The 27,855-nt window shown below is 40.2% G+C and overlaps 1 protein-coding gene across 2 annotated transcripts in view; it reads right to left on the reverse strand.

Annotated features, from left to right (window-relative positions):
- phactr3b (phosphatase and actin regulator 3b) overlaps positions 1–27,553 on the reverse strand; it is a 79,395-nt gene extending 51,842 nt beyond the window's left edge. Inside the window, exon 1 of one of the 2 annotated variants that reach the window (XM_084727385.1) lies at positions 27,299–27,553. In XM_084727385.1, the coding sequence (XP_084583511.1) occupies positions 27,299–27,407 (109 nt within the window). In that variant the 5' untranslated portion in view covers positions 27,408–27,553. Of the gene's footprint in view, positions 1–753; positions 1,031–27,298 lie in introns of those variants that run through there. The other variant, XM_084727392.1, reaches the window with a different exon arrangement.
- Between the last annotated feature and the right edge of the window lie 302 nt (positions 27,554–27,855).

Raw genomic sequence — 27,855 nt, forward strand, 5'->3', positions numbered from 1 at the left:
CATGAGGAATAGGGAGTTGCTGGGTGGATGGGAAGGCTGTTGCCACACGGAGAGACGGAAGGCCGTGGCCAATCACGGCTGAGCGTGTAACTATGCATAATGTAAAGTCAGGTGGAGCCGCTGTATTTTAAATTTGCAAGTTATGTTGAAATATTTATTCATGTTATTAGGGTTTGAGTGAACATTGACACGCTTCTTCTGCAGGTAAAGGAGCCATCCTTTCAAGCAGGAAAAAACGGTCAAACACTGTAAAGTGTGCTGGAACCTAAAGCAAAGGTTTAATACTGCAAATAATGAGCCAAACAACACAAAGCGCCAGGAAATATTACAACATCCTCAGCACTAACATTCCTATGACTTGTTGTCATGAGTTAATTGCTTCTGACTGTTAAGGAATCAAATAAAAATAAGTTTCACTCATATTTTAAGGAAATGATATAACGTAGGATGATAAAAGTCCCTAAGTGTATATTATAGGATTAAACCACCACTTTAAAAAAGAAATATTATTCCATTATCCTTCACAACAAACTCTCTATGCTAACATCAAGTCACTGTGGGATCATTAAGGAAATATTACAGTGATATCATAGGTGGAAATAGCACCGCTAAGAACCACATGGTCATAAAGTCAAACACTACAACTCCCAATGAGCACATTACATGAAAACTGTTATGTTGAGGGTAAATACTTGGCCGCATATTGACAATAAATTAGCTTAGTATTGAGCTACAAGCTAACGTTTCACTCACATATCATAGGACGCTCCGCTCTCCAGTCCTCCTCCTCTGCGCTCGGTATTCACATCATGTTCCCAGCAGAGCCGACGGGCAACACTCACCGGCGGAGACTGACGTTTCCACAGCCGAGGCGAGTTTTAGGGGATAAACTCGAATTAAAACACTCTTTGTAACAATAACGGAGTTTAAAAAGCTGTAGTTTTATCGGCAGCGGCAGCAGCCAGAGTGAGCGGAACATAAAAGTGTGGGCGACCGGCTGGTTACATCTGCTGCTAGCTGCTGCTAGTGTTGATGTGCCATGTGGACCCCGCCCCTCTGTACGGGAGGAGGAGGGCAGATAAACTGGCACACACCAACACGCTCATCCTTCACTACAAAACACAGTGTTACAGTAGCCTACAGTAGGTTACTACACACATACACACACACACATACACACACATACAAACACATACACATACACACGCTGTTGACAGCTGAATTACTGCTGTCATATTTTTGTATAAATAATAAATATATGGTTTTGGTTAAAATACACAGAAAGACAAACAAACATATGTTCAGTCTAGAGCTGATACATCAGATGATATATTGCTGTATTGGTCTATATCTATATCAGCGTATATGTTGTCCATTATGCACCAATATAAAAACTTTTTTTTTTAAAGAACATAATGCAGATTTTTTTTTAATCATTTTGTTTAGTTTTATAGACAACATTTTATGCATATTTGATCATTTTACTTAACTCAAGTTAAACTAAATATCACAAGTAGAATTATATTAGTATTTTTAATATCTTATCTAAAATATTTTTTTTTTTTTTTTTTTTTTACTTTATCGGTATCTGCACCAAAAATCTAGTATCAGTCAGGCATTAGTTCACTGATATGAATGGGGTGAACAAAATATTTAAGACACCTCTCAGTGTAATGCAATACAATTTACCACCTTTAAGTTGCTTATTTTATCTGACCGACACTCCAAAACCCAAACATGTGCCGTATACTATCCCATGAGACAGAAAAGGGCAGCAAATATCCAGATTTTCACCAAATAATGTCTGGTAATGGGGCGCCCTGTAGCTCAGTTGGCAGAGCATGCACTGTGCTGAGGCTATTAGGCCTCTGCAGTGTCACTAGTTCAACTACTGCCTGGGGGTCCTTTGTTGTGTATCATCCCCGCTCTCTACCCCTTTCCTGTCATATCCTTGGTTTTCACCAAGCCCCCCAAAATAATCTAGCATTTTTTTTTTTAAAGTCTGGTAATGTTTCTTGAAAAATTACCAAATAAATAAAAATAAATACATAAAAACACTTGCCTTATTTTGATTAATCGATTACCTAATGGATTAATTAACTAATTATTTCAGTTTAGCCACTAAAATGATCAAGTTGAATAAACACTTTCAACAGACAGTTGAGTTTAAATGCATCAGTTTTAGCTTGGTGTACCTAAAAAACTGGCAAAAGAACGTACATGTGAATATACATGCAATTTAACATCAACTGGATAGATCAATGTTTTTGTAATGTGGGTAAATGTTATCTTGAGTTTGTCATTTTGGTATAGCCTACTTTAAAAAACACCTATATTCTTTAGTATAATATGTGAATGTATTTCTTTTCAGTATGAGACCAGTGCTGGACTCAAAAAATAAAAAGGGCACCAGCTGTACGCAGTGGGGCACCAGGGTGCACAAAGTCACGATGCATTTATGGTGAAACAGTTGCAAAGCCTGGATAACATTTGCACATGTGTGATCAAACTATTTAACCATTTATTTCACAAAAACGCATGTGATGATGTCATTGAGAATGCCAAATTTTTTGACCCATATGTTTGTACCTGTTCATTGGTCACAATGAAAAGTCTACGTCCTTCATCATTCTTGCCTTGTCTTTTATCAAAAAATAGAGCCAGAAAAGTGAAATATGGACAGAAAGACTGCACAGTCTGCAACTGAGTGTTTTTATTGATTGTTGATTCCTGTGCTGAATTAAAGTGCCATTTGTCATGATCTTCTTTCTGCCTTTTCTATTCCATCTTTCTATCAAATTTAAATCCCTGTGGATACTTTCATTTGTCAAATCATGCAAGCACACTGTGCGCACCGTGTGTGTTCTCCAGCCTTTGCTACCTTTGTCTCAAACACATCCAAGGAAAACCCTGGAATGAACTGTATATTGAGGAGTGAGGGGCAGCATTCAGAGGCCAATGTATCATGTTTTGTCCACTGGAAGGACACCCTAGAGGGTACTTCATCATATTTCATCTACCACAGGAGTATCCAGAGAGCATTTCTGCAGCATTATTTTGAACATGGGGGCACAAGCGGGGGCAACTGTCCACCAGTATACAGGACAGTCTACTGGGTAATGGATGATAAATAAATAATGTCAGATATAGAAGGAAAAAAAATTGAAAGAGCAGTTCATATCATAGAACATGCGGTGTTTGTGTTAAGCACTTCTTCACATGATACCTCCTAAAGATCAAACCCCACCCTCTGGAAAGTGAAGCTTTCACAAAGGTACATAAGGGTCTGTAAATCAACATTATAGACAGATTAATTATTGGAGCTAATATAAGCTTATCTAAGATAAATCATCATCAACATATGTTACATATTTTGTCCACCAGAGAGCACTGGAAAGTTTATTTTTCAACTCCTTATCAGCAGGTATTTATTCATAAACCATAAAGTATTGGACATGTTAAAAGGAAAAATTATTACAAGTCATCCTGAGGGGGATATGAACGTGTGCACCAAGTTTAATGATAATCCATCCAACAGTTGTTGACTCGTTTCACTAAAAAGCAAAGATGTCACCCTCGTGTTCAATATTTTTGGGCCGGCACCCGTTTTCCAGGTCCCTTTCCACACCCTGTCAAATAAAATCTGGGCTAATTCTCTTCCCTGCATATTAATGTTGACTGTTATTCTCTTTTATATCACTGAAAAACCATGTCTCTGATTGCCAAATAACAGGTCTGATTTAACTGGACCGTTGGAATATCATTTTCATTAGTTTTCCAGGGAGGAAAAAAGCCACGTGAGTATTTTTCCAACAAACATAAAACTGCATAAAATCCAGATAATGAAAACATGTGTCAGTAGAGCTCAGTAAGTCACAGGCTTATACAACAGACCTCCCCATCCCAATATTGTTGGCATTTCATCAATTCTAGAAAAGCAACTGTAGCAAGTAAGTCATTATGTTCGTTCATATTTTAAGACGCCTGAAAATCTGGCAATTACAGCTGAAGCACGGAGAGCCGTTGCTATGGAGATGATACACCGTCTCCTGTAGTTGCATTGTTGTAAACTGACAGGTTTTCAGAACATTTGCAGACCTGTGCATGGCAAGTCGCCTCGCCACTCATCTCGCCATCAATCTAGAGCTTCAACAATGAATTGTTTATTAACTGATTAATAAATTTATCGCCAACTATTTTGATGATCAATTAATCAGTTTGAGTCAAATTTTAAAGAAAAAAAAGTCAAAATTCTCAGTTCTCTTTCAGCTGCTTAAATATGAATATTTACTGCTTTCTTTAAGTCTTTTCTGTAATGATTATTTTAATTATTGATTAAGCTGTGGATCATTTTCTCAATTGATCGATCGCTTGTTTGGTCCATAAAATGTCAGAAAATGATGAGAAAAGCTTAAGATGACGTCCTCAAATATCGTGTTTTGTCCACAACTCAAAAAAATTTCAATTTACTGTCAGAGAAGAGTAAAGAAACCAGAAAATACTGACATTTAAGAATCTGAAACCAGAGAATTTGGACTTTTTCAAATTTAAAAATGACTCAAAACAATTTATCGACTATCAAACTAAATGCAAATTAATGTAATAGTTGATTAATAATAGAATAATTGTTGCAACTCTCTGTTTTTTATGTTCTTTATTAAGTTTATTAGTTTGTCCAGCTGTTCCTTCCTATGTTGTGTGTAATTTATTGATTGATTGATTGATTGATTTAAAGACAAAAAATGGTGAATTTTCTACCAAGTGAAGCATTTTTTCACCAGAGGCCATGATAATGAATTGGTGATTGTGTGCACACTGTGCAAGGTGGTTTATCATTGTAAGCCTACAAAGAATTATAATTTTTACTTAATGTAACTGGAATCTGATTACATCCTTTTTTTATCTGTAAGAAAACATGTTTGTTTGGGGCATTCCCACGAATTGTCCACTAAATCAGATATCACATTTTGATCACAATCTGACTTTTTTTACCACATTGTGCAGCCCTAGTCTAGACCAAAAAGGTGGACTGACTAACAGAGAGACAGGCTGACATTACCATCCATTAAGACATTTTGCTAACATGGCTACAAACATCACAGCAGGTTAACATTAAAATACCAGGCTGCTATTAAAGGTCAGAAAATTATACCATCAAGAATACCACACATTAAAAATAAGAGAGATATGCTCACCCACTCAGGTCACAAACTCCATATTCAGACACATATACAATGAATGCTATTAGAATAATACAGCTTTCAGCAAAAAAAGCAAGCTACTTTTTAAAAACTCTCTTTAAATATATGTTTTTTTTTCTACTTGCATACACTCCATCACCATGGGAGACTAATTATTAATTATTCAGACAACATCACTTGGTGTGTAAACAAAGCCTTTGTGGTTTCAGATCGATTTTCTGGAGGCCACTCATACATTAACATCAGGGAGGGCTGAGCTACATCGGAGATGATAAAAGTCAGCGGCTGGATTTCCCCTCAGGGACGCACAAGCAGTAAGTAAAGAATATAAACAAAGGTGTAGGCCACTCGCTGTACATGAATCTCATTCAATATTAACAAGGCTGAGGATGGAGGGCGTGCCAAAGCGGTGCGCGCACAAATTGCGATCAGTTGATAAAAAAGCTGACTTATGACCTGAAGCTCGTCAGCTGGAAGATGAAGAAATGTGAGGCGGCTGCAGTAAAGCAGCATTCGCGTTATATAATGGATCAGTGGGTAGAGCCAAACAGACGATGTTTTTGGCATTCAGCTTTACTAGAGACCATTTTCTTGGCAAAGTCTCCTACAGCAGGACAAACACAGCTGTAATTAAATGCATTAATAAAAGCTGCATCACATTTAGGTTGTGTCAGAGCCTGGTTTTGTTAAGCTGGACACTAATCGTAATGTCATCAGTTACACCTGTGCTTTTCCTGCTCCTGGCGTGTTCACGTCATCATTTACACTGTAATTACAGTCAGCCAAGGCAGAAAAAGTGTTCAAGCCAGATGTTATGATACAGATACAGACAAATCACCTCATCAACATCATCAACAAAGTGCTAGAAACACGGCTACAAAAGCCACCATCGCTGGCAGTTACATCTAAATAAAACCCAATTTTAAGACTAATGGAATCAATCCAGCTAATGGATAAAGAACCATACTCTGTTTGTATTGGTTTCACTTGTTAAAGGTGAGTAAGCAATTCTGGAGAAAGACAGTTGATTGTCGAGTCTCATTCAACTTTTGCCTGTGCAAAAATGAGTACAACAGTCCAAATAGTGAGATGGAGCCATAGACTGTACATTAAAAAGGTTGAAATTCTATTTATTATACTTTCTATGGTTGAAGACTGTTTACTGCCTCAGGCCGGCATGAACACTGCAGGAGCACAGGATGCATGAAGCATCATAACTTTGCTATAAGCAAGGGATGACAAGTCCTCCATTGTAAGTTGATCAGCTGTTTATACCTGTCAGTTCTGTCAATGTAAAGTCTATCATAAATCATACATATAGATCATATTGCAAAGTCTAAACACCTACACCTTGTAGATTTTTATTATTTCGTATGACTTATAAACAGACACTTACTCAGTCGGAGAACATTCTGCATTAATTCGAACTCTAATTAACATGAAACAGGCAAAAAAATTACAGTTTTGTCCCTGAATGTGTGAATGAGTGTGTATTTCAATTTAACATGTTTCCTTGATCTCTCATGACATATCATGGTCATTTTATGGTTTATTGCAGTAAATGCATTACAGATTTCTCCCTTAATGAACCACTGCAGTTATGTAAAACAACTTTTACATAATGCTCCTGAATCAGAAGAATGGGAGGCTCTCCTGTTCTTCCCATTCTGCCAACATCACATAAATGCAGCATAATTTCGATTTTATCCATCGACTATATAAAAGAAGCGGATGTAGCCTCAGGGTCTTAAAGGGAAGCTAACGCAGAGTGTATGATCACCTGAAAATAAGAATCATTGCGTTTCTGTTACCTTAGAATGAGCTGTTTATATCTAAAGAGGGTGCTGGTCCTTTGCAACAGATGCTGCCATGTTGCACCGCCATGTTTCCACAGTAGCCCAGAACAGACAAACCAAACACTGGCCCTTAATACAGCCTTTTGTGTTCTGCGTGAGTTTCACAGCCACCGTAGGTTCGCTGGGAAAGTGACGCAAGGTGTTTGCAATCTGCAAACTCACTGCTACATCCCACGTCACCTGCCACGTCAGATCCACCCATCACTCCTCCCCAGCTGCACCCTCTCGTCCAAATAACTTCTGGCTCCAAAAAACAAAGATGCGACGGCCAAAAGGCCAGACTCGAGGTTTCAAAACGGTATTGCGTAAAACAAATAGGTGATGTCACAGTGACTATGTCCACTTCTTCTATTAACTCTGATTCTATCAGTGGGATTTTTAGTGAACACCATTGTGCGAGCCATGGGAAATCAATTGTTTTAAGTTTTGATTGAACTATATGACAGAAAAGATAGGTAATAGGTTTTTCAACCACACTGCCCAGGTCTAACAGCTCATTTAGCAGACCGGATACCCAGCTCATGGCAACTTTGTTGAAATTATGTAGTTAAATAAAGACATAATTCTGCTCCTTTAGCAACTGGACACTTAATTTGTTTAAGTCATGTTGCCAAAGCTTTATTCATTCAAGTGCAGTAACAAGAGAGATGGCAGAAAATAGAGAAACATCAGCAGTATAACAGCTCAGACTTGCAGTTACAGAGTGTCCATTTGTGGAATAATTCCCAACAAAGCACTTTACAATTGATTGCAAACTTCAAACTGCAAAGCAGTCACAGTGTCAGTGATGGTGGAGACAGACTCCATGTTTCTGAGATTAGTCGCAAAGTAACTGAATGAGAGGACAGTTATTGATCGTCTAACATTATGCTCAAAACTGAAAAAAGATGGTTCATTTATATTAGACATATTATAACTCAGTAGTTCTGCAGTGGAGGTTTAAACTGCAGTCCCATGCATTAAATATAAGAAAGATGAGATACTGCAAATGTCCATATAGCTTATGCAAAATCTTTTAAGAACCCTTGAGGAAGCACTCCTTGTAATAATACGTTCTGACATACTCAGCCTCGAGATATAGTTCTGCCTGCTTGTAAGGTATTTCTTTTTTTTTCATGAGTTGGGACCAAGTCTGTTCAAGTCTGCGTTCATTTACTTGCTTGTCATCTGTTAGTTTGCCTTTTGCTGCCACATCAAATTGTGATCCATGTTGCTTTACTGTCTGTGATGTCAAGATTCATTTTCCATATTTGTGTGATGTTATTGCTTTGATTGTCTTTTTGTTTTTTTATCAGCAGTCCCAGGAGTTAAGTTGGGCCTTAGACAGCCGAATAATGGTGGCACACATCTAGACACATCAATAACCCAAAATAAAGCTGAATAGTGTTTTCTCTGGGGTTTGCAATGATTAAGAAAATATGAATCAATAATTAAATTAATCACCAGCTATTTTGATGATTGATTATTCAGTTTGAGTAATTGTTTTCGGACCAAAAATTGTCTGATTACAGCTTTTTAAATGTGAAAATGTTCTGGTGTCTTTACTCTTTTATGACTGTAAACTGAATATGTTCTCTGTTTACAATCCCATGTGTCAGACACAGTGAATATTACACTTTTTAATACGTTGTACTAGGGCTGGGCTATGGATATAATGATTAAGCTAGAATAGTCTGGTAAGACAACACTTAAAGGGACAATTCTCCACAGAATCAAAAATTCATATCTTACCTTAGGGGTATTTCTCCATCAAGATTGTTTTGGTGTGAGTTGTCAGGTTTTGGAGACATCAGCCATAGAAATGTCTGCCTTCTCTCCAATGTAATATAACTAAATAATGATTGTTCTTTCCAATGGAATGAAAGTAGTTCTGGTAGATTCATAAAAAGAAAATAGTTCCTACATGAAACTGCAACAACAAGATCTGTGGATTATCCTGAGTAACCGGGTCATGATTTCTGGGAAGAGACATTGGTGTTGAATTTTTCAAATGTATTTTTATGGTGCTTTGAGCACCACAACCCCAGTGCCATTTAGTCCCATTATACTGGAGAGAAGGCAGACATCTGCGCGGCTGATACCTCAAAAACTCTGCAACTCACACCAAAACTATCTAAACTAGATGGATAAATAAGTTCTACAGGCCAGGGGGAAAACATGCGTTTTTGATTTTGGGTTGTAGTGTTTCTTTAAGCTGTAACATATACAGTATGTACAGTATATACAGTATGAAATTGTTACAGTATGTAACAATATCCAAAACCTAAATGATATCTAGTCTCATATCCCGATATAATATCAATATATTGTCCTGGCCTATAGTATACAGTACATATTGATAGGGTGAATGTCTGGTGTTACATTAATAAACATTAAGGGCGGCTAAAAAGACATTTACATTAAAGGCAAGATGTCATGTAATTGAAACGTGCCGATGACACAACAGCCTTCTGCTTACAACTGATAACATTCAAATAAATAAAAGCTGGGATCCACAGATTATAGCCCAGGATGTCATGTAAGGTTCATCGCTGCTTCATAAACAGTAACTAGGAGGCTGATTGTGTTTTCATCACGTGTTCCATATTTAATTCGGAAGCAAGCATTGCATTGTGACAATATACGGCCTGTTTAACAGCAATAAATGTATTTTACGTTCATAAAACCCTGCTGCTGCTCCACTCCAGTACTGTTCCCCTTTAAATCTGCTGAATCATTCATCAGGTGCAGCCACAGCCTGCAGCCTGCGAGCCAATGCAGCGTCACAGTGACAGATAGCGGGACTGTAGCAGTGGGGAAGACACAGCCTCGCCTGCGTAGAGGGCGTGAGCTGCAAACAAAACAGTCTCTGGGATTCCACTAAAGAGGATGCTTCAAGGCTGGGAAGCGGCCAGGTTTCTCAGGTCGGACTCTTTGCTCCCTGGGCTATTTATCTTTTGGTTTATGGAATGTCAGAAAATTGCGATTTCCCAAACCCCAAGGTGACATCTTCAGATTGCTTGTTTTATCCCACCCACAGTAAAAAAGAAACCCTAAAGATATTCAGTTTACAGTACAATACTAAAACAGAAAAAGACAGCCATTCCTCACATTTGAAAAGCTTGAAACAGAATTATTTTTCTTGATAAATGACACTGATAATGATATACTACAACAAAATCTGGTGGCTCCCTTTGAACAGCCATTATTGTTAGGGATGCATGATAATAAAAAAATATGTTCACTATATCCAATAAATGACTACTTTCATAATGAAAATACAACTGTATTTTGGATTCTTCTAAATCCAAGTTTTTTTCTCTTTTATTGAACTAAGACTAATTTCACTGCCTCATACAAATAAAATGTCGTGATTAGTCTTTCCACTGTTCCAATAATCGCCGACTCTGACTTGGTTGAAATAAATCCACAATTCAATGTGTTAGATGTGAAAATATTCCTGCTATACAAAAACCATAAAATTAGCAAGCAACAGGCAAAAATCCCGTCCCTCAAAAAACAACCCATCCAATCACTGATAGCCTATGTATTTGCCAAATCAACTGAAAATAAGATTCAAGCTTTTTATATCTACAAATGGTGCATGTGCAGTGTTGCACTGCCATGTGTCTACAGTAGCCCAGAATGGACAAACCAAACACTGGCTCTAATTAGGGCCTTTATACATTTTTTTGTGTGGTTCACAACCACCGCAGTTTCTCCTAAACACTAGATGTCACTAAATCCTTCACACAGGTCCTTTAAAATGAAATACTGTTATCGGCCCAAATTAAACACATCTACAGATACGACTAATAACATGACGTTTTAATTATGCACACATGACACAAGCATGTCTGCAGGGTTTTCGAAGTGTAAAAAACAGCTACCACATTTCTTTTTAGCAGTGATTGCTCAGTATTGATCATGTCAGGAGGAGCAAAATCACAGTTCTCAGTACTACAATCTTAAAAGCCGTCATACCGATCATTACAATAAATTTGTGAAGAGCAAAGACAGACATGCACCAGTGGGAAAAAAAAAACACTGTCAGCAGAAGAGCTGTCACAATACCAGAATTGTATACTTTATCTTAGTATACAATAATAAATTAAACTCGATTCCTCTTTCAATGCCACGACAAAAAAAAAAAAAAAAGAAAAAGGTCCTAGGCACAAAAATAGAATAATTTCTCTCTTTTTTTTTTATGAAGAACCTGCACACAGTGCAGACACAGAAATGAAGTCACAGCAAACTGTCTGGGTTTTCTGTGCTGCGAGCCAAATTTGAGACAGTACAATAAAGACTGAATTGAATACTTTTGATAAAGATCACTCCAAAATCAAAAATACACATATTTCCCCTGGCCTGTAGTGCTGTTTATCCATCTAGATTGTTGTGGTGTGACTTGCAGAGTCTTGGAGATATCAGCTATAGAGATGTCTGCCTTCTCTCCAGTATAACGGGACTAAATGACACTCAGCTTGTGATGCTCAAAGCACCAAAAAAGGTACTTTTTAAAAATTCAAAACCACTGTCTGAAAAAATCATGACCTGGTTACTCAAGATAATCCACACACCTTGTTGTGAGCAGTTTCATGTAGGAACTACTTTCTTTCTATGCTAGAATCTACACAACTACTTTAGAATATACTGTACCTTTTGTACACTTTCTGTGCTCTAGAAAGAAAGTAGTTCCTACATGAAACTGCTTTACAAGAAGCTCTGTGGATTACTGAGAGACACCAGGTTTGAATTTTTCTTTGCCCAGTGAATGTGCACTTTTTGAAAATGATTGCATTTCATATCTTATATTTTATATTTTATGTCCACTACAGGAGAAACTTGATGTTTGCTGTAATTAGGTGAGAAAACATGTGCATATATCAGCAATCAGCCATAATGAGTCCTAAAATATTGGCATATCAGATGCTGGCAAGATTCCAATCTTTCATCATTTTTAATTGCATGTATTTCATGAGGTTAGCTAAAGTGACATCAGGACATCTGTTTGCTGCTGGTTAGTAGCTTTCATTTCTTCTTTTTAGGGCTTCAAATCCAGCAGACAGATTTTTGCAGCTGCTGGCCCCACCCCTCCTCCTCCTCCTCCTCTTCCTCCTCCTCCTCTTCCTCCTCCTCCTCTCCCTTCTTTTTTCACTGCTGACAGACTAAAGTCTGTCAAAGTGATCACTCTCTCCATCCTTACTCTGAGCTTAAGCGTTTGCTTTAATTACATCTGCCACAGTGAGCAGAATATCTCTTTTTCTGATAAAGCTCTAACTGAGCTGTTTCTATTCCTTATCTCTGTGGGACGCAGGGTAGATTTTGTGAAAAAAAAACAAAACAAAAAAACAAACGACTCAGCCTTTATTCTCGCCCGCTCAGGGCATCCGAGTGGTCATATCACAGCTCTGTTTCCATTTGTCGGCCCTGCCTATCCCCTTGTTGTTGGGATGAGGATGTCAAAAGGATCAGCTGGATGCTCTGCTGTGTTCTCATGTGCAACATATTGCTTTTACTCAGCGCTGAAAGGAATTAGGTCAGCACATGAAACATTCATAAAAGATACATTATGTGTAAATGGCTGACAGCTTAAGTCAAGTAGCCCCCCCTCCCCGCCTCCAACATGCCTGGCCCAGTCGCTGGGTAGATCTCAGCCTCTGCCTACACACAACCAACTGTATTTATGTCTTAAAATAAAGCATATTATGGCATTTACACATCCACAGGAGGATGCACTTTTACTACAAACATGTGACTGCAATTCCAGCATATTAAGGCCCACAAGGACAGAAAGCAAAAGGGTACACATGCAGAACAGAATCCACTGAAATCCATAAAGGCAGTGTTGCGCAAGTACAAATCATGAACACAGAGAGCACAGTGGAGCATAAAAGCAAGGCTCTGCTGGGAGAGAAAACAGTAAGTTGGCTGTGGATGACATGCTGTAAACACAGGCCGTTCATCTCTTTGACCATGGCTTCAACACCACTCTCTTTTTAATTTGGGCTTGTATTGTTGTGAACTTGAACACACCACAGCAGCATTTTTTAAGTCCTACTGTATGTGTGACAGCCTTGTTGTTTACAGATCCCATGTTTAGTTGTTGGGGGAGGGGATATTGTGTGTGTGTGTGTGTGTGTGTTTGTGTGTGTGTGTGTGTGTGTGTGTGTGTGTGTTTGTGTGTCGCGGGGGAGGGGTTGGTACAGTTCACCATTTCTGCTTGTGCTGCCGTTCAATCAAGTCTGTACGTGGAGACAAAGAGTATCTATCTATGTTCATTTTTTTTTCTCTGTTGCCTGAAAGGGAAAATCTGCCTCGGAGCAGAATTAGCACATTATTACATGTTATTCCTTTGATGTTAATTACGCCCCGTGATATCAGATAATTTACTCCTGATTCATGCACATGTTCAAATGTATGATATCAACTCTTTCTGAGGACACACCAGCCCTGTAAATTTCCTCTGTTTCTCAATAATTTAATTTCAAACTCAAAATCATAATCATTCCTGTATTTCTCTTTTTTTCTTTGAAGGAGAAATCTATGATATATTTACTTTAATAAATCATAAACTGATCATGTTGTATGATCAGAGATCAAGGAAGCATGTTAGGATGAAATACTTGCTTCTCTACAGTGTCCTCCTTTAAAATTTCTATTCCAGGCTGGATTTGTTTGCCCATTCTACATAAAATAGGTTTCAAATTGATGCAGAACGTTCACCAAATGAGTTAGTGTCTGTTTAGGAGTAAGAAATCGTTAATAATCTTCTAGAAGATTCGTAGATGTTCATAACTGTTAAATTTAGCAAAATGTTAATGGAGTTTGGCAGGCAGTGAGACAGGCAGTCACTTATTAACTCAAAGTGTGTTATTTCAGAGCAGCGGGCTTTTATTTCAGCATAACAGTCTTAACTTTACATTGGCATTTATAAACAGCTGATCAGCTTATAGCGTGGGACTCGTCCTTGCTTGCTATCATCAATCTATGATGCCTCACTCGTCCTGCGCTCCTGCGGCGCTCCTGCAGCCTACCTGAGTGTCTCTAACTCTGGAGGAGTTAGGAGAGGAGGGGATGGGTGGAAACAACTAGTTTCACCCATATATCTTACATTAAACAGGATTTCAATCTATTTAATACACAGTCTGTATCTCTAACTTTCTATTTGGACTGCTGTGCTAATTTTTGCATGCACAATTGCTACACATCACTTCATTAAAGCCCCTGACTTCATATCAAATTTTGAATATGTCTCTATAACATCAAGTATTTATTATCTGCTCTATAAACAGATATACGCATATGAACGCAAAATCTGTAGGCAAGGGACAAGATTTTGATATCAGAAATGTTCTGATTTCTGTTTGCAGTTTCATCATGTTCTGTCTTACTCATTATTACCTGACCCAATATAAAAACATAAATAATGCACCTCTTATCTGAATTCAACACTCATTTGTCTGTATGTGCCTAAATCAATCCATTGTCAAGGCTGTTTCTAGCCTGAGCCATGATGCTTGCAGCTCTTTCTGACAGAACCTGTCAGTATGCTATGCAGAATGCTGCATTCATGGCATCCACTGTGTTGAAAGGTGTGCATGATATCTGTGCTAAGCAGTAAAATAAGTGTCCCCTATCCTGATGAATAATAATAATAATGCATAAGCATGTACATATGCGAGTGCATGAATGTGTGGTACACTGTTAGGGATCCTGGTTTTGGGGGTTTGCAAATATGGTCACCCTGTGTTTGTAGTCCGAGTAGTATTGACCAATTACATTTGTGCAGGTTTTGATTGCATGCAGCTTAACAGTCCATGTGGAGAGCATTTGCAGAAATGCATCAGCATCAGCTATTGTTTGATGATGAGTTAGCTTTTTTAAATTTATCTGCACTCATATACAGATATCTGTCTGTAAAGACTAGCCTCATTGTACATTCCTGTGTCTCAAGATGTTAATTGGACTGTAAAAAATGAACAGTGCATGGAAAAGGAAGGAATATTTGTTAAAACCTGGTATCCACATTACCCACAATGCGGATCGACTGCTGACAGTTCAGTCAGATATTCAAGTGTGTTATGCTAGGCATGGCTAATGTAGCCTGTTAGCCCTGATCAGAGAAGAGGAGCAGGCCACAGAGGTCTGGTAAGTTCACTCCACATCCCCGGTTTCTTTTCATTTTCAAATTTGTAGTCTTCAGCCCCAGCTAACGCTGACTCAAGTGACATCACTTGAGGAAATTGAGAAGACTTCACAAGACTTCCCCTGAAGCCATAAAAAGCTTTCACATATTCCAACTTTACAACACATGTTAACGGACTTTAATAAGTCACTCAAATCAGTGCAGTTCTCCTTTAAATCAATAAATGTGGAATTTTGCTATGTTTTGAAAACTTGACAGAGTTTGGTTGGGGGTTGTTAAGAAATCTTACAGTCAATGAGGTTCTGTTGGAAGAATTTGGACTCATGACCTCAGTATTTCCAAAATTCATGCTACAGCCCTGTATCTGCTCTAATAGAGTCTCCCATGTCCTTCCATTACATTGGTGCAGGGTGATGTCATGTTTTGTCCAGCCTCTGTGCTGCTCCCCGGGGCCCTGCAGTCAGTGGGACCCGGGGACGTCTCTGCATCGTGCATAATGGCATGAGAGATGAGTTGGCAGAAAAAAAAAAATGAGGTGCCTCTGAATTAGCCACTTTACCACTGTGTCTTGGCCAGCTAATAAAAAAGAATCAATGCTGCACCAAAGACTCAAGGGTAAAACTCAGTGATGGAACAACCTATTAGCATCTCAGCAAAGTCACATTTTCATTTACGGGGCCTAGATTAGAGTCACATCACTTCTGCAGTGCTCCACATTAATCACCATGCTGCCCATGCTAAATCCTTCATTGCTGTTTTCAGATGTTCCACTTTTGAAATAGACATGAGATCCAAAAAAAAATCTGAGGAGGTGCATCAGTTCTAAAAATAGCCAAAAAGGGGCATCGAGTTAAGCAAAGTTTGGTTTTCTACATGGATTTTTCTGATTTAACCTCCTCTGATTGAATTTCAAAGCTCCTTTTCATGCTGCCTGCACAGTGTTCATCCCAGTCTCACAGTCTGAGGGTTGATTTGGCATAAAGCGAGTATTCGTTTAAAGCACATCTCACTTAAGTCTAATACCAACTCATCTTGAACCATTGCAGTATAGTGCTGAGTAATCCTGAGCAAGCGTCCGTCCACTCACGCTCTATATGCAGCACGACCTTGGACGAACCGTTTGTCCCTATTCTTCGTGAGAGGTCAGCTGACTGCAGTGCTGGACTCCTTGTGACAGTGACAGCTTACCTCATTTATGCAACATCCATCCATCTGCCAAGTAGAGCCCTCTCGTGGCACTTTTCACCTACTGGTTCACTTTCAGCCGCTCTTGACCCCACTTAGCAGCATTTTTGGAACTGTCTCATTTCCTCGACCTCTCCGCAGGCGTTAAATGTGCCTTTCAACACTGCTCTATTCTCATCGCTGCTTGAGGCTCCAACTGCAGACCTCGCATCAAACATTTATATTAGTCCGATAAAATAATGTGTAACACATTCTAATATGTGCCTGAACTGTGCACTGCTTCTCATAGGTCTGTCAGCTGGTCTTCCTCTTTGGTCCAGACTCAAATATGTCAACTACTGGATAGCTTGCAATAAAACTTTGTACAGACCTTAATGTTCCTTCAAGGATGAAGGAGGAACATTAAGGTCCTTGGCGATCCCTGACTTTTCCTCTGGCATCACCATCAGCTTCACACTCGTGATAGACAAGTTAATCAGTCAGACGATTAATCAGGCTGATTTTCTGGCAATTTGAGATAATCAGCACCGGCCAATGTCTGCTCACGAGGCCAGTAAACAAAAAATACCTGTGGACACATCTGCAGGAAGACATATCAGTGTGGCTGCTGTGGAACAATGTTAGCATTCCCCCGATGAGTTTTACTAGGGTGGTAAAAAAGCCCTGTACTGTAACTCTCATGCATCCTAAACATTTGCCAAAATTTCCATCATCTTTTCTAAATGACCCCTCTCTCTTAAATATAGTCACATTCTGTAATCTGTAGCTTACCCAATGTATTTTTCTATTTCAGTCATTAATAAAAACTGCATCTAAAAAAACACGTTACTGGCTAAAATAACCCTGTGTATTTGATTGTATTGTGCATGGAATAATGGAATTATACATGACTTTTCCTGTGTTTTGATATTAGCATTATGTATCAGCCATCAAATCTTCTTCTCTCTAAATATCAGCATCAAGAAAAACATATTGGTCAACTACTAGGTCACGTTTTTGGTTTTTAGAGAAGTTTCTCAACAACTTCTGGATGGATTGTCATGAAATTTATACACAGGGATGAATTGTAATCAATCTGGCGCTCCTCTTGACTCTTTATCTTGCCTCAGCCATTTCATGTTCTGTACTAATTAGCAAATGGGCACTTTAAAGATCCAGTGTGTAAGATTTAGGAGGAACTATTGGCAGAATACTGCAGAAATTTAATATAATATTTTGAAGTATGCTTTAATCAGTGTCATCGCCAGAAAAAATAAACTTATATCTACAGAGGGAACAGGTCCTCTTACATGGAGGCCGCCATGTTGCACCGGCATGTTTCTACAGTAGCCCAGAATTGACAAACCAATCACCGGCTCTAGATAAGAGTTACACCGTAGGTTCTCCTACATGCTTGGATGGGAAGGAAAAGGGGAGTTGTTTGCAATCAGCAGACTCATAGCTAGATGCCACTAACCCACAATTTCCACCAGGCACGGCTGCATCGCATTACAGCCAAGCCGCGGCAGTTGGAGCTATTCGCCATTCTAGATAATGCTTATGTTTCCACCAGAAGCCCCATGGCGTGTTTCAGACGCTTCCCAGAAGAGGCTCAACGCTCCGCTTTGCAGAGAATGCGCACTGAGTCTATTTTTGAAGGATGCCGCGTCAATTGTCACAGAGCAGGTCGAGCGGGCAGGAACTCAGACACGGAAAAGAGAGAATCCTGTAGATTTTCAAAATAAAAGATCCCATGCAGACTCACAATCATAAAGACAGACAGAAAAGAAACCACGTAGCCTGCTTATCCACGGTAGAAGCACAAAGAGCAAGGAAAGAGAACCTAATCAACAAAATCTGAGCAAGTAAACATAATCAGACAGACAGGCAAAACACTGCGCTGCTGAAATGCTTCTGAAACACCGCTGGTGGGAACTGCAGTCACGTGTATGACGAACAAAACCGCGGCGCACACACAACGTCACAAAGCCGTATCTGGTGGAAACCCCCAGTAAATCCTACACACCGGTCATTTAAAGGTCTAAGGTATCCTTCCAGTGGACAAAAAGTGGTGCAGCACCATATAGGCTGCCCTTCATGCTAGAAATTAGTTGGCCACTATGTGCCTTTAAATGGTGACATATTTAATAGTTCCCTGGGTGATCTTATAAAGGACGTGTTGTAATTATAGTAGTTGTAGTTCACCCCTGCCTCTCAGAGAGCCTGAGTTTGCCACAGCCTACAAGGGTGTGAAATTTCAGCATTAGTAGTAAAAATTAGGCTATACTAGAACACTAGAATACATTTTCAGAGAGCTCCCAGTCTATGCCATGGATTTACTAAACATGACACGCCACAACAGTTGTTTTCAACTGACATTTCCATAGAGACAATTATAGACAATGGCGACAAAGTGACATTTTTCTATTAGCAGCTATGCACACCTTTCGTGCCATCTCATCTCTAACTGCAGTAGCTGTGAAATGACTCGTGGCTGTTGGGAGATTTCACACAAGTTCCACGCTGAGCTGAGCATGCATGTAGGAGTGAGCTGCCTTGCCAGGTGCCAGGTTTGCTATTCTCTCCGTTCAATCACCACTCTGAATATGAAATGAGACAAACCGGCTCATGTATAGGCTTCCTGATTAATAAAACATGAGGCGCCCTGATTCAAATAAAATGAATCCTAATCTCCTCATCAGGCCCCCTCTGCCTCCTCTGACTGAATGCGAGGGCTAAACGGAGGCCTATCAGTAGCTGAGATGTTCGGGTGGGGTGGCGGCGATGGTGAGTGTGTGTGTGTGGGGTGGGGGGGGGGGCGGGGGGGGGGTGTTAGAGGACAGAGCGGAGGAGTCCAGGGAGAAAGCCTTTCATGTTAGAGCAGCGTGTCAGATTAGTACAACAGCACCAGCTCAAATAGGGAGATGAGGGGAGCAAAGGAAGAGCCTCCTGCAGGCTCGAGGCAATGCCAGGGACTGACAGGGCACCTCCATCACTTCTCTTCATGTGCATCTAAAAAGATAACCACAGTCTGATGCTGTGTTCATGTGCTATGGCCTTACTGAGGCTACAACAATATCATCAATCATTGATAACATCAAGATGTCACAATTTTACTGTAGAAGGCCTAGTTATTGTCAAAGTATCTTTGAAAAGTACACTCCAAATAGGGAAATAAAAACAAATCTGTTTTGTGTGCTATTCATTTGGAATATTTCATTTAATTTAAAGGTTATTCTAATTAATTACATGTAATGAGTCTTGTGCTTTAGCTAGAATGAGCTTTTTATATCTACAGAAGAGGCTGCCACTTTGAACTGCAGTGTCCCAGAACGGCAACTATAATTTCTCCTACACGCTTGGAAGGGGAGGGTGAGGGGAGCGGTATTCAGTTGGTTGCAATCTACACAGTCAAATCCCACACACTGGTCCTTGCTAAGATTTAGAACATTACAACAAAAGCGCACACAGGTGTTGGAGATCAGAGCAGGTGGAAGTTTTAACTGTGAAGTTGTCTAATTGCAGTAAATGTACAGTGACGGTTACAGTTTGCCTTTGAATAAACACCAGACAGGAAGTTTAAGAAGTTCTTGTGTACAAACCAAATTAGAGTGAGATGCTCTCTGGCTCAGCAGCACACTCTGCGCCACCTAGGCTGTAAAGAGCACCTTGTTCTTGTGTATAAATAAATGTCTCAGGTCGCATTTATGCCCATAACACGCAGCTAATATGCAGGCCTGCACAGAGTCGGTGCAGACAGCTACACAGATTAAAATAATAATATTTCTTTTGCGTGAGACATGCAAGTGAACAATGTGTCTGGTATGCTTGGGTTAAATCTAAGAAGTTCACTGTCAATGACCGCTTCACTTTTATCGTTGTGTATATGGCAATTAAGCACTTGAGCTTAAGTATGGTAAGTCAAAGTTGAACCAGCAAGTTTGGATCATAATTTTACCATTCACCTAGGGCTGCGAATGCAATTATTTTCATCATCAATTAATCTGTCAATTCTTTATTCAATTAATTGTTTGGTCTATGAAATGTCAGAAAAGGGTGAAAAATGTTGAGTTTTCCAAAGCCCAAGATGATCTCTTAAAATGTCTTGTTCTGTCTACAACTCAAACATATTTAGTTTACTGTCACAGAGGACTCAAGAAACCAGAAAATGTTCACTTTTAGGAAGCCGCTAACAGAGAACTTTGACTTTTTTTTCTTGCTGGAATTAAGTGAAAAATCAATTCTCAAAATACTTGGCAATTAATTTATATATTGATTTAGGCTCAATAGACTTCTTTTTTAGCAACGCTGCCGCATTCTCAGATATTAGCAATTACTTTGGTGAGCACAGTGTTACAATAACCTGTGAAAATGACTAACTTGTTAGCAAATAGTTGCACATTTACAGCAGATATGGGTGTGTCTTGAGGGGATTTGTGCACATTTTGTCTTTATTGTTATACAAACAAACAAATTATATGTTTTTTAATGTAACAACATGCTGTTAAGATCTGGGCAAGTTTAGGGACAGAAGACACTTGCTTAGGGTTAGAGAAAGAACATGGTCTAAATTAAAATGACCACTGCAAGATCGTTCATGGGTCCAAGATGCAGACCAACGTTAGTATTCCCTTGAAATATTTCTGTCTGCCTGGAAAAATTTCCACCACTCCACTACTGTCTCTTTAGCTGTTCCACTATGTTCACCAGCTAGTTGTTCGTTCCTTGCTGTTTGTTGCTGTACAGATAGCGAAGTGGGTTTATCAGCGCTTTTTTCTCATTGAAAACATCTGCATGATGTGGTTAGAGACAATGCTACTGCAAGCGGTGAGAAAAAGTAAAGTTGTGAGTCATAAAACCAAAACAATGAGCTGACAGACACTAAAACACTCCATAGAACAGTGCACACCTCACACTATATATACTTTCATATCACCCAACCTTAGTGCAGCTTTAAGTCCAATTCAAACCTGTTAATTGGGTATATCTTATATGGTTATTGAAGTCATTTCTTGATGAAACAGCTAATGTGGATACACCCATTGGCTTCATTTTTCCAGATCACACTCGTCTTCACTGCCAGCAGACTGTAAATGTTGGAAGAGTTGGAGTCGTTCTGCCAAGTTCTGTTTGCAGGCACGTTAAGTGTCACATTGCACCCGCGCCGTCTTTCTCCTGATGAAAGTAATGAATATCCGGTTTGCTGGCTGATGCATATGCCAAAATCTGAATGCAGCACGAGTTCCACCTTTGGGCTACAATGTTTTGGCTGCACTGACTGTTCTGCATCATCTCGAGCAGAGCCAGTGATGTAACCCGTATGTGCTGAACAAGGCCGCTGCTTATCACCAGATCCAAATCAAACCATCTCTCTGTCACTCTCAGAAATTAAGGGGCTAACTAGAACCATAAATGGTTCTTCAGCTTTTCCCCATACCAGAACCCTTTTGTGGTTCCTTTACTATAGGTTCCATTTGGAAATCTTTCAGAGAGTTCTCCCTAGAACCTAAAACAAAGGACTATACGTAGAATCATCTGTGAAAGGTTTAACCTTGTACTCCCTGAGAGGTTTTACAGAGAAGCCCTCTGAAGTATAATGGTGCCACCTAGAACTTTTTATCTAATACCCATGTGGGAGGGTTCTACTGAGAACCTTTTTATATTCTAGGAGTTTTATCTAGAGCCCACATGAGGGGTTCTACTGAGAACCTTTTTATTTTCCTAGGGTTTTATCTGGAACCCAATTGGGCGGTTCTCCTGAGAACATTTTCATATTCCAGTTGTTTCATCTAGAACCCACCCAGAGGTTATATCAAGAACCCTTTCTATTCCATGCATTTTATCCAGAACAAACATGGACAGTTCTACCACGAACCCTCTTATAGCCCAAGGGTTTTATCTAAAACCCTCCCAAAGTGATCTATTGAGAACCCTTTTATATTCCAAGGGTTTTATCTAGAACCCAATGAGGGAGTTCTAACAAGAACTTTTATGTTATGGTCCAAAGAATACATGACAAACTCCTGACGAAAGAGTTCAACAATCCTTGAAGAACTCGTTCTTTCAAAAAGAATTCTTTGAATAAAAAACTTTCTTAATGGAACATTTAGTCTTACAAAAAACCTTTGATGAACCCTTTCTTCAGAAGCAAATGGTTCTGGTAAAAACCTCAGCCCTTCAAGAAGAACCCTTTTAGAACCCTTGTTTCTAAGAGTGCAGAGAGAGAGATCTGAATCCACAGCACAGTGGTTTGTTCTCAGTTTGCTGGTGGAGCACAGCACTGTGAACCAGGCTGTCAGGTGGTAGGTTCTGCGAAACATATTTGTTCTCTGTGTGCTTTATATGGCATCAAAATGAGCAGCACGAGAATCTGATTTGAAGGCATTAAGTGAGTCCTAAGTCCCAGCACAAATGATAAGTGATTTTACTGTTTTGGTTCCAGCCACGCGCCGCAGAGAAAATACTTAATTTTCTTCCAACGTCATTATCAAAGCACCACGATAGAAGAAGTCATTTGTACGTTGAGTCCAGTCTATTGTGCTGCTGATTCACTGTGACACTGCCCAGCTGGGTGCCATGATAATGCCACCATCAGAGATCTGTCACTCCCTTTTTTCTCCCCCTTTAATGGAGATGGTTCCTCAAGTGCCAGGATCAAAGCCGCAGTAGGGGTGCCAGAGCTACGAAAGGGTTAGCACTGAGCAGAGGGGATGGAGGATGGAGGGGGTGGGGGTGGTGGCGAGGGAGGGCAGGCGGGTTTTTCACTGCTGCATTGCCCGAAACGTGTCTGCCTTGATGCTGCATGGGAAACGTCAGCTTTGGATGAAATCTTGCAACGGTGCTTCTGGGTGATTTTCATGTAAAAGTTTCAAACGGTAATGAACGGTATATATCACAGGACAATCCTGCCAGCGCTGTCTCAGAGTTGCACATACACCAACGCTGTTACGTAACCATAACAACCACGACAACGTGACAAGCACTGGACTCGAAACCGAGGGCATGAACACAACAATATCCGCCGTTGGCAAGACAACTTGAAGATCCTTTCTGCATTATTGCTGTGGCCCTCGAATCTAAAGATAGCAGGCCCAGCGAAATGATCTGATGTTCAAACAGACTGTAACATCACACACAAGTGAAAATGAAAGTGTAGTGCAGTATGTGTGCCATAAAATGGAGCAGGACTGCACCATAAATTGAAATATTACTAAAGTATTGAATTGAATCAAAAAAGAAAGGCACATGTATGACAAGACAGCACTGTAATGAAGTACATTTTTTAGAAATAAGGGTTCCAGAGGGTTCTTCCTGAAGAGCTGAGGTTATACCCAGAACCATTTGCTTCTGAAGAATGTTTTTTTTTTGGAGAGAGGGTTTGTCAAGTATTCTTTGTAATACTAAGGGTTCCATTAAGAACCATTTTTATCCATGGAACACTTCTTGGAAGAAAAAGTTCTTCAAGGATTGTTGAAATCCTGTATCCTAATGTAAAAGGGTTCTCAGTAGAACCTCCAATCCATGGAATATAAAATGGTTCTTGTAGCACTCCCTGGATGGGTACTTGGTATTACACTTGGAAGGTTGAAAGGTTCTATATAGAACATCAGGGAGGTTTCAGGCTGGAACCATTACACCATAGAGGGGTTCTCTGTAGAACCTGTCATTGGGGGTTCTGGATGAAACTTTCACAGATTATTCTATGTAACCTTGTAACCTTGGAATATAAAAGGGTTCCCTGTAGAACCCCTTCCTGTTAGCACCCTTAGAAGGTGGAAAGTGTATGGACAGAATCCCCAGAGAGAGTTCTGGGTTCTGGGTTGAACCATTATACCACAGAAGGGTTCTCTGTACAACCTCTGATAGAGGGCTCAGGGTGAAACCTTTCAGAGATGGTTCTAGGTATAGCTGTTCATGTTAGATTCTAGGTAGAATTCTCTGAAAGATTCTATTGAGGTTCAACCCAGAACTATTTGCTTCTGAAGAACCCTTTATTTGAAGAATGGGTTCCTCAAGTGTCCTTTGTAGTACTAAGGGTTCCGTTAAGGGCCCATTTTTATCAAAAGAACCCCATTTGGAGGAAAGAGTTCTTCAAGCATTGTTGAAATCCTTGATTTTTTGTATGACAATATAAAAGGGGTCTCCGTAGAACCCCACAGGTGTGTTCTAGATATAACCCTTGGAATATGAAAGCTTTCTCAGTAGAACCCCCTGGGTGGCTTCTAGTTAAAACCCTTGGAATATAAAGGGGGGCTCAGTAGAGTCCCTTGGGTGGGTTCTTGTTAGCACCCACAGAAAGTCTCATAGGAGGTTCTGGGTAAAACCTTTCACAGATGTACAGACCCCATTAAATGTCACGTCATTTAGACTTTAACAGTGTCTTCCAGTGATGCAAAAACGATCATTCCCACTGATCATGAATCATATCGCAATCTTAATATCTGTCAAAATATTTTTTTACCATATCATGCAGCCCTTAAAAAAGGCCAAGACTCCTGTCTCATATATCAAACTGCTACCCCCACACACGTCAGACTGTGATTCAGTAACTGAGCCCCTCATTTGTACAGATACAACAGCGGTACAGTATCAACTTCCCTGCTCAACTCATCACTTTCTCTGCTGCCACTCTGTCATGAAACCACTTGAATCTCCAGTACGTGGGCGATGACGGCTGGCAAACAGCGGCATCGAGGGCCTGCGAGTTAAAACGAGTGATTTATCATGTCAATCCACCGCTCAATACCTTTCAAAACAGTATATGACTGCTGCCTGCTCGGTAGCTGTTGAGCAACAGCGAACGCCTGCCCAGTGATTCCCAGTGGAAATGTGAATCCCACCTCACAAATAAACACGATTCACAGTCGAAGTGGCATTTCACTTTGAATGGCTGGCTGCTGTACATCACCGAGTGTACTGAGGAAAAAAAAAAAAAGTAAGTGGAGCAGACAAACACCATGTCGGCTCACAGTCGGAGAGCCAAGTGCTGCCTTCTGCCATTTGGATCACCATGGAAACAGCCAAATACACAACCAGCACTCTCATCAGCTTCGACTCAACATACTGCAGTCCATGTGTGATGGCAAGTTGGACGTTCTGTCTTTGTGTGCTGCAAAATTTAACAAATGTGAAAAATAGTTCCTTAAAAATACATAGAGGACATTCAGTTTTGGTGCTGACTGTCATTGCAGTATCACTCTGAGAAATAAAGGTGCAAACTAACCATACGGGTTCTTCAACGTGTCACTATAGGAGAACCCTTTTTAGTACCTGGTAGACCCTTTTGTAATGGTTTTACTCGGAAGCTTGTCAGAGGGTTCCACCTAGAAATATGTAGAACCATCTGTGAAAGGTTCCACCAAGAACCCCTGATAAGACATTCTACAGAGAACCCTTCTGTGGTGCAATGGTTACAGCCAGAACCCTCTCCACGGGTTGTATCCAGAACATTTCCACCATCTAAGGGAACATGAACCCATCCAGGGAGTTCTACCGAGAACCCTTTTATGGTGGAAAGGTTTTATTTGGAACCCATTAAGAGGGTTCTACCAAGAACCATTTATATTATGTTACAAAGAACCCTTGACAACAAAGAGAATTCTTCTGTGGCTGGATGGAACCATATGGGTCCTATCCAGATCCTTTTCATGTTCCAACGGAACAAGAACCCATCTAGGGGGTTCTACCAAAACCCTTTTTATAGTACAGGGGTTTTTATCTAGAACCCACCCAGGGGGTTCTAAGGGCTTGTGCTTATGCTTTATGTTATGTCATGTTACAAAAAACCCTTGAGAAACCCTTGATAAAAGGGTTATACGTAGAACCATCTGTGAAAGGTTTCACCCAGAACCCCCTCTGAGAGATTCTACAGAGAAATTTTCTATGGCGGAATGGTTCCAACCTGGAACCTCTCTGGGGATTCTATCTAGAACCTTTTCACCTTCTAAGGGTGCTTTTATCAAGAACTCATCCAGGGAGTTCTATCAAGAACCTTTTTATATTCCAAGAGTTTCATATGGACCATTTTATGCTCCGAGTGTTTAACAAACCATTAACGAAAGAGTTCGTCAGGGACTTGACCAATCCTAGAAGAACACTTTATTCCATAAAAAGGTTCTTTGTATGAAAAGGGTTCTTAATGGAACCCTAAGTCTTACCAAGAATTGAGCCAAGATTGACCCTTGATAAATGAGCACTTCAAGGACTTCAAAGTCCTTGAATAACTCTTTGTTCAAAAAAGGGTTCTCTGGATGAAAAGGGTTCTTGATGGAGTCCTTAGTCTTACAAAGGACTCTTGACAAACATTTTCTTCAAAAAATGTTTCTTCAGAAGAAAATGGCTCTGGGTAGAACCTCAACCCCTCAGGGAGAACCCCCTCTGGAACCCTAATTTCTATGAGTGTGGTAGCATCACCTGCAGGTAACCAACATCAATAATGTTTGTTTATGAATGTCAGTCACAGACTGATGATAAAGAGGCAGAAACTGGGCAGTGAATGGGTGGCAGGAGGTGATGTACCACTACCAGTAAGCTTATGACTCTGCAAATGACCAGGAGGAGGGAATAAATGCACGGTGTTCAGACCAAACTGGTCTGACACCAGTTGGTCTCATATGTTGCATGACACAGATTTTCCTGATTCACTGTGTCACTGTGAATGACATTATTAGAGGATTTTGACATGTAAGGCCTTCAGCACAGCACAGCAGTGAGTACATGTATGGGATAGTAAATGACGCACGTTTACAACACAACCTACGTTTGTTGCATACAAATTCAATGGGATCACCGCGGCAGGCGAGATGTGTCTCCAATCCAGCCACCACCTGCCAAATGCACCAACTAATAACGAGCAGATGACAGACGTGCAACATGCGTTTTTCAGGCCCCCCTCTCCTCTCCTCTCCTCTCCTCTCCTCTCCTCTCCTCTCCTCTCCTCTCCTCTTTACCTGCTCTGTGCGCTTCACCCAGGCGGACCTCGGTGATGCTGCTCGGGTCACTCTGAGATCTCCCCCTCTGCAACACGCAGTCTTCATCCAGCCCGTCCGACGATGCCATGGTGGATCAAGAGGAGACGCAGGACTGAGAGGCGTAGAACCACCGTCAGCCAAGGTCACCGGGAGGCATCAAGTGGTGGAGCAGATTTAATGTTGTCGGACTGCTGCAGCTGCAGCTCCTGCTCCTGGTCCCCGATAAGGAGCAGCAGTGCTGGGGAAATCCATTACGCGCGCAGCATCATGCCGCATTCACAGGCTGCTCGTAAACCCCGGCTTTAAATTAGAGGTTCTCTTTTTTTCTTTGAAATTTTATTTATTTATTTATTTTTACCTCATTGAAGGACCCCTACAAGATAGAAAAACATACCGGGGACTCCACTCGTGTTTGCCCATTGGATTAATTCGACATAGGCTATTTTTTGCACTTCTACTCGGTTATGTATGAAAGATTTTTTATAATATATTGAAAATATTTACAGCATGTCCACACAGAATACTGATAACATACA

The sequence above is a fragment of the Lutjanus erythropterus genome, chromosome 2, assembly GCF_056507025.1.
Source record: "Lutjanus erythropterus isolate fLutEry1 chromosome 2, fLutEry1.hap2, whole genome shotgun sequence".
Taxonomy (NCBI): domain Eukaryota; kingdom Metazoa; phylum Chordata; class Actinopteri; order Lutjaniformes; family Lutjanidae; genus Lutjanus; species Lutjanus erythropterus.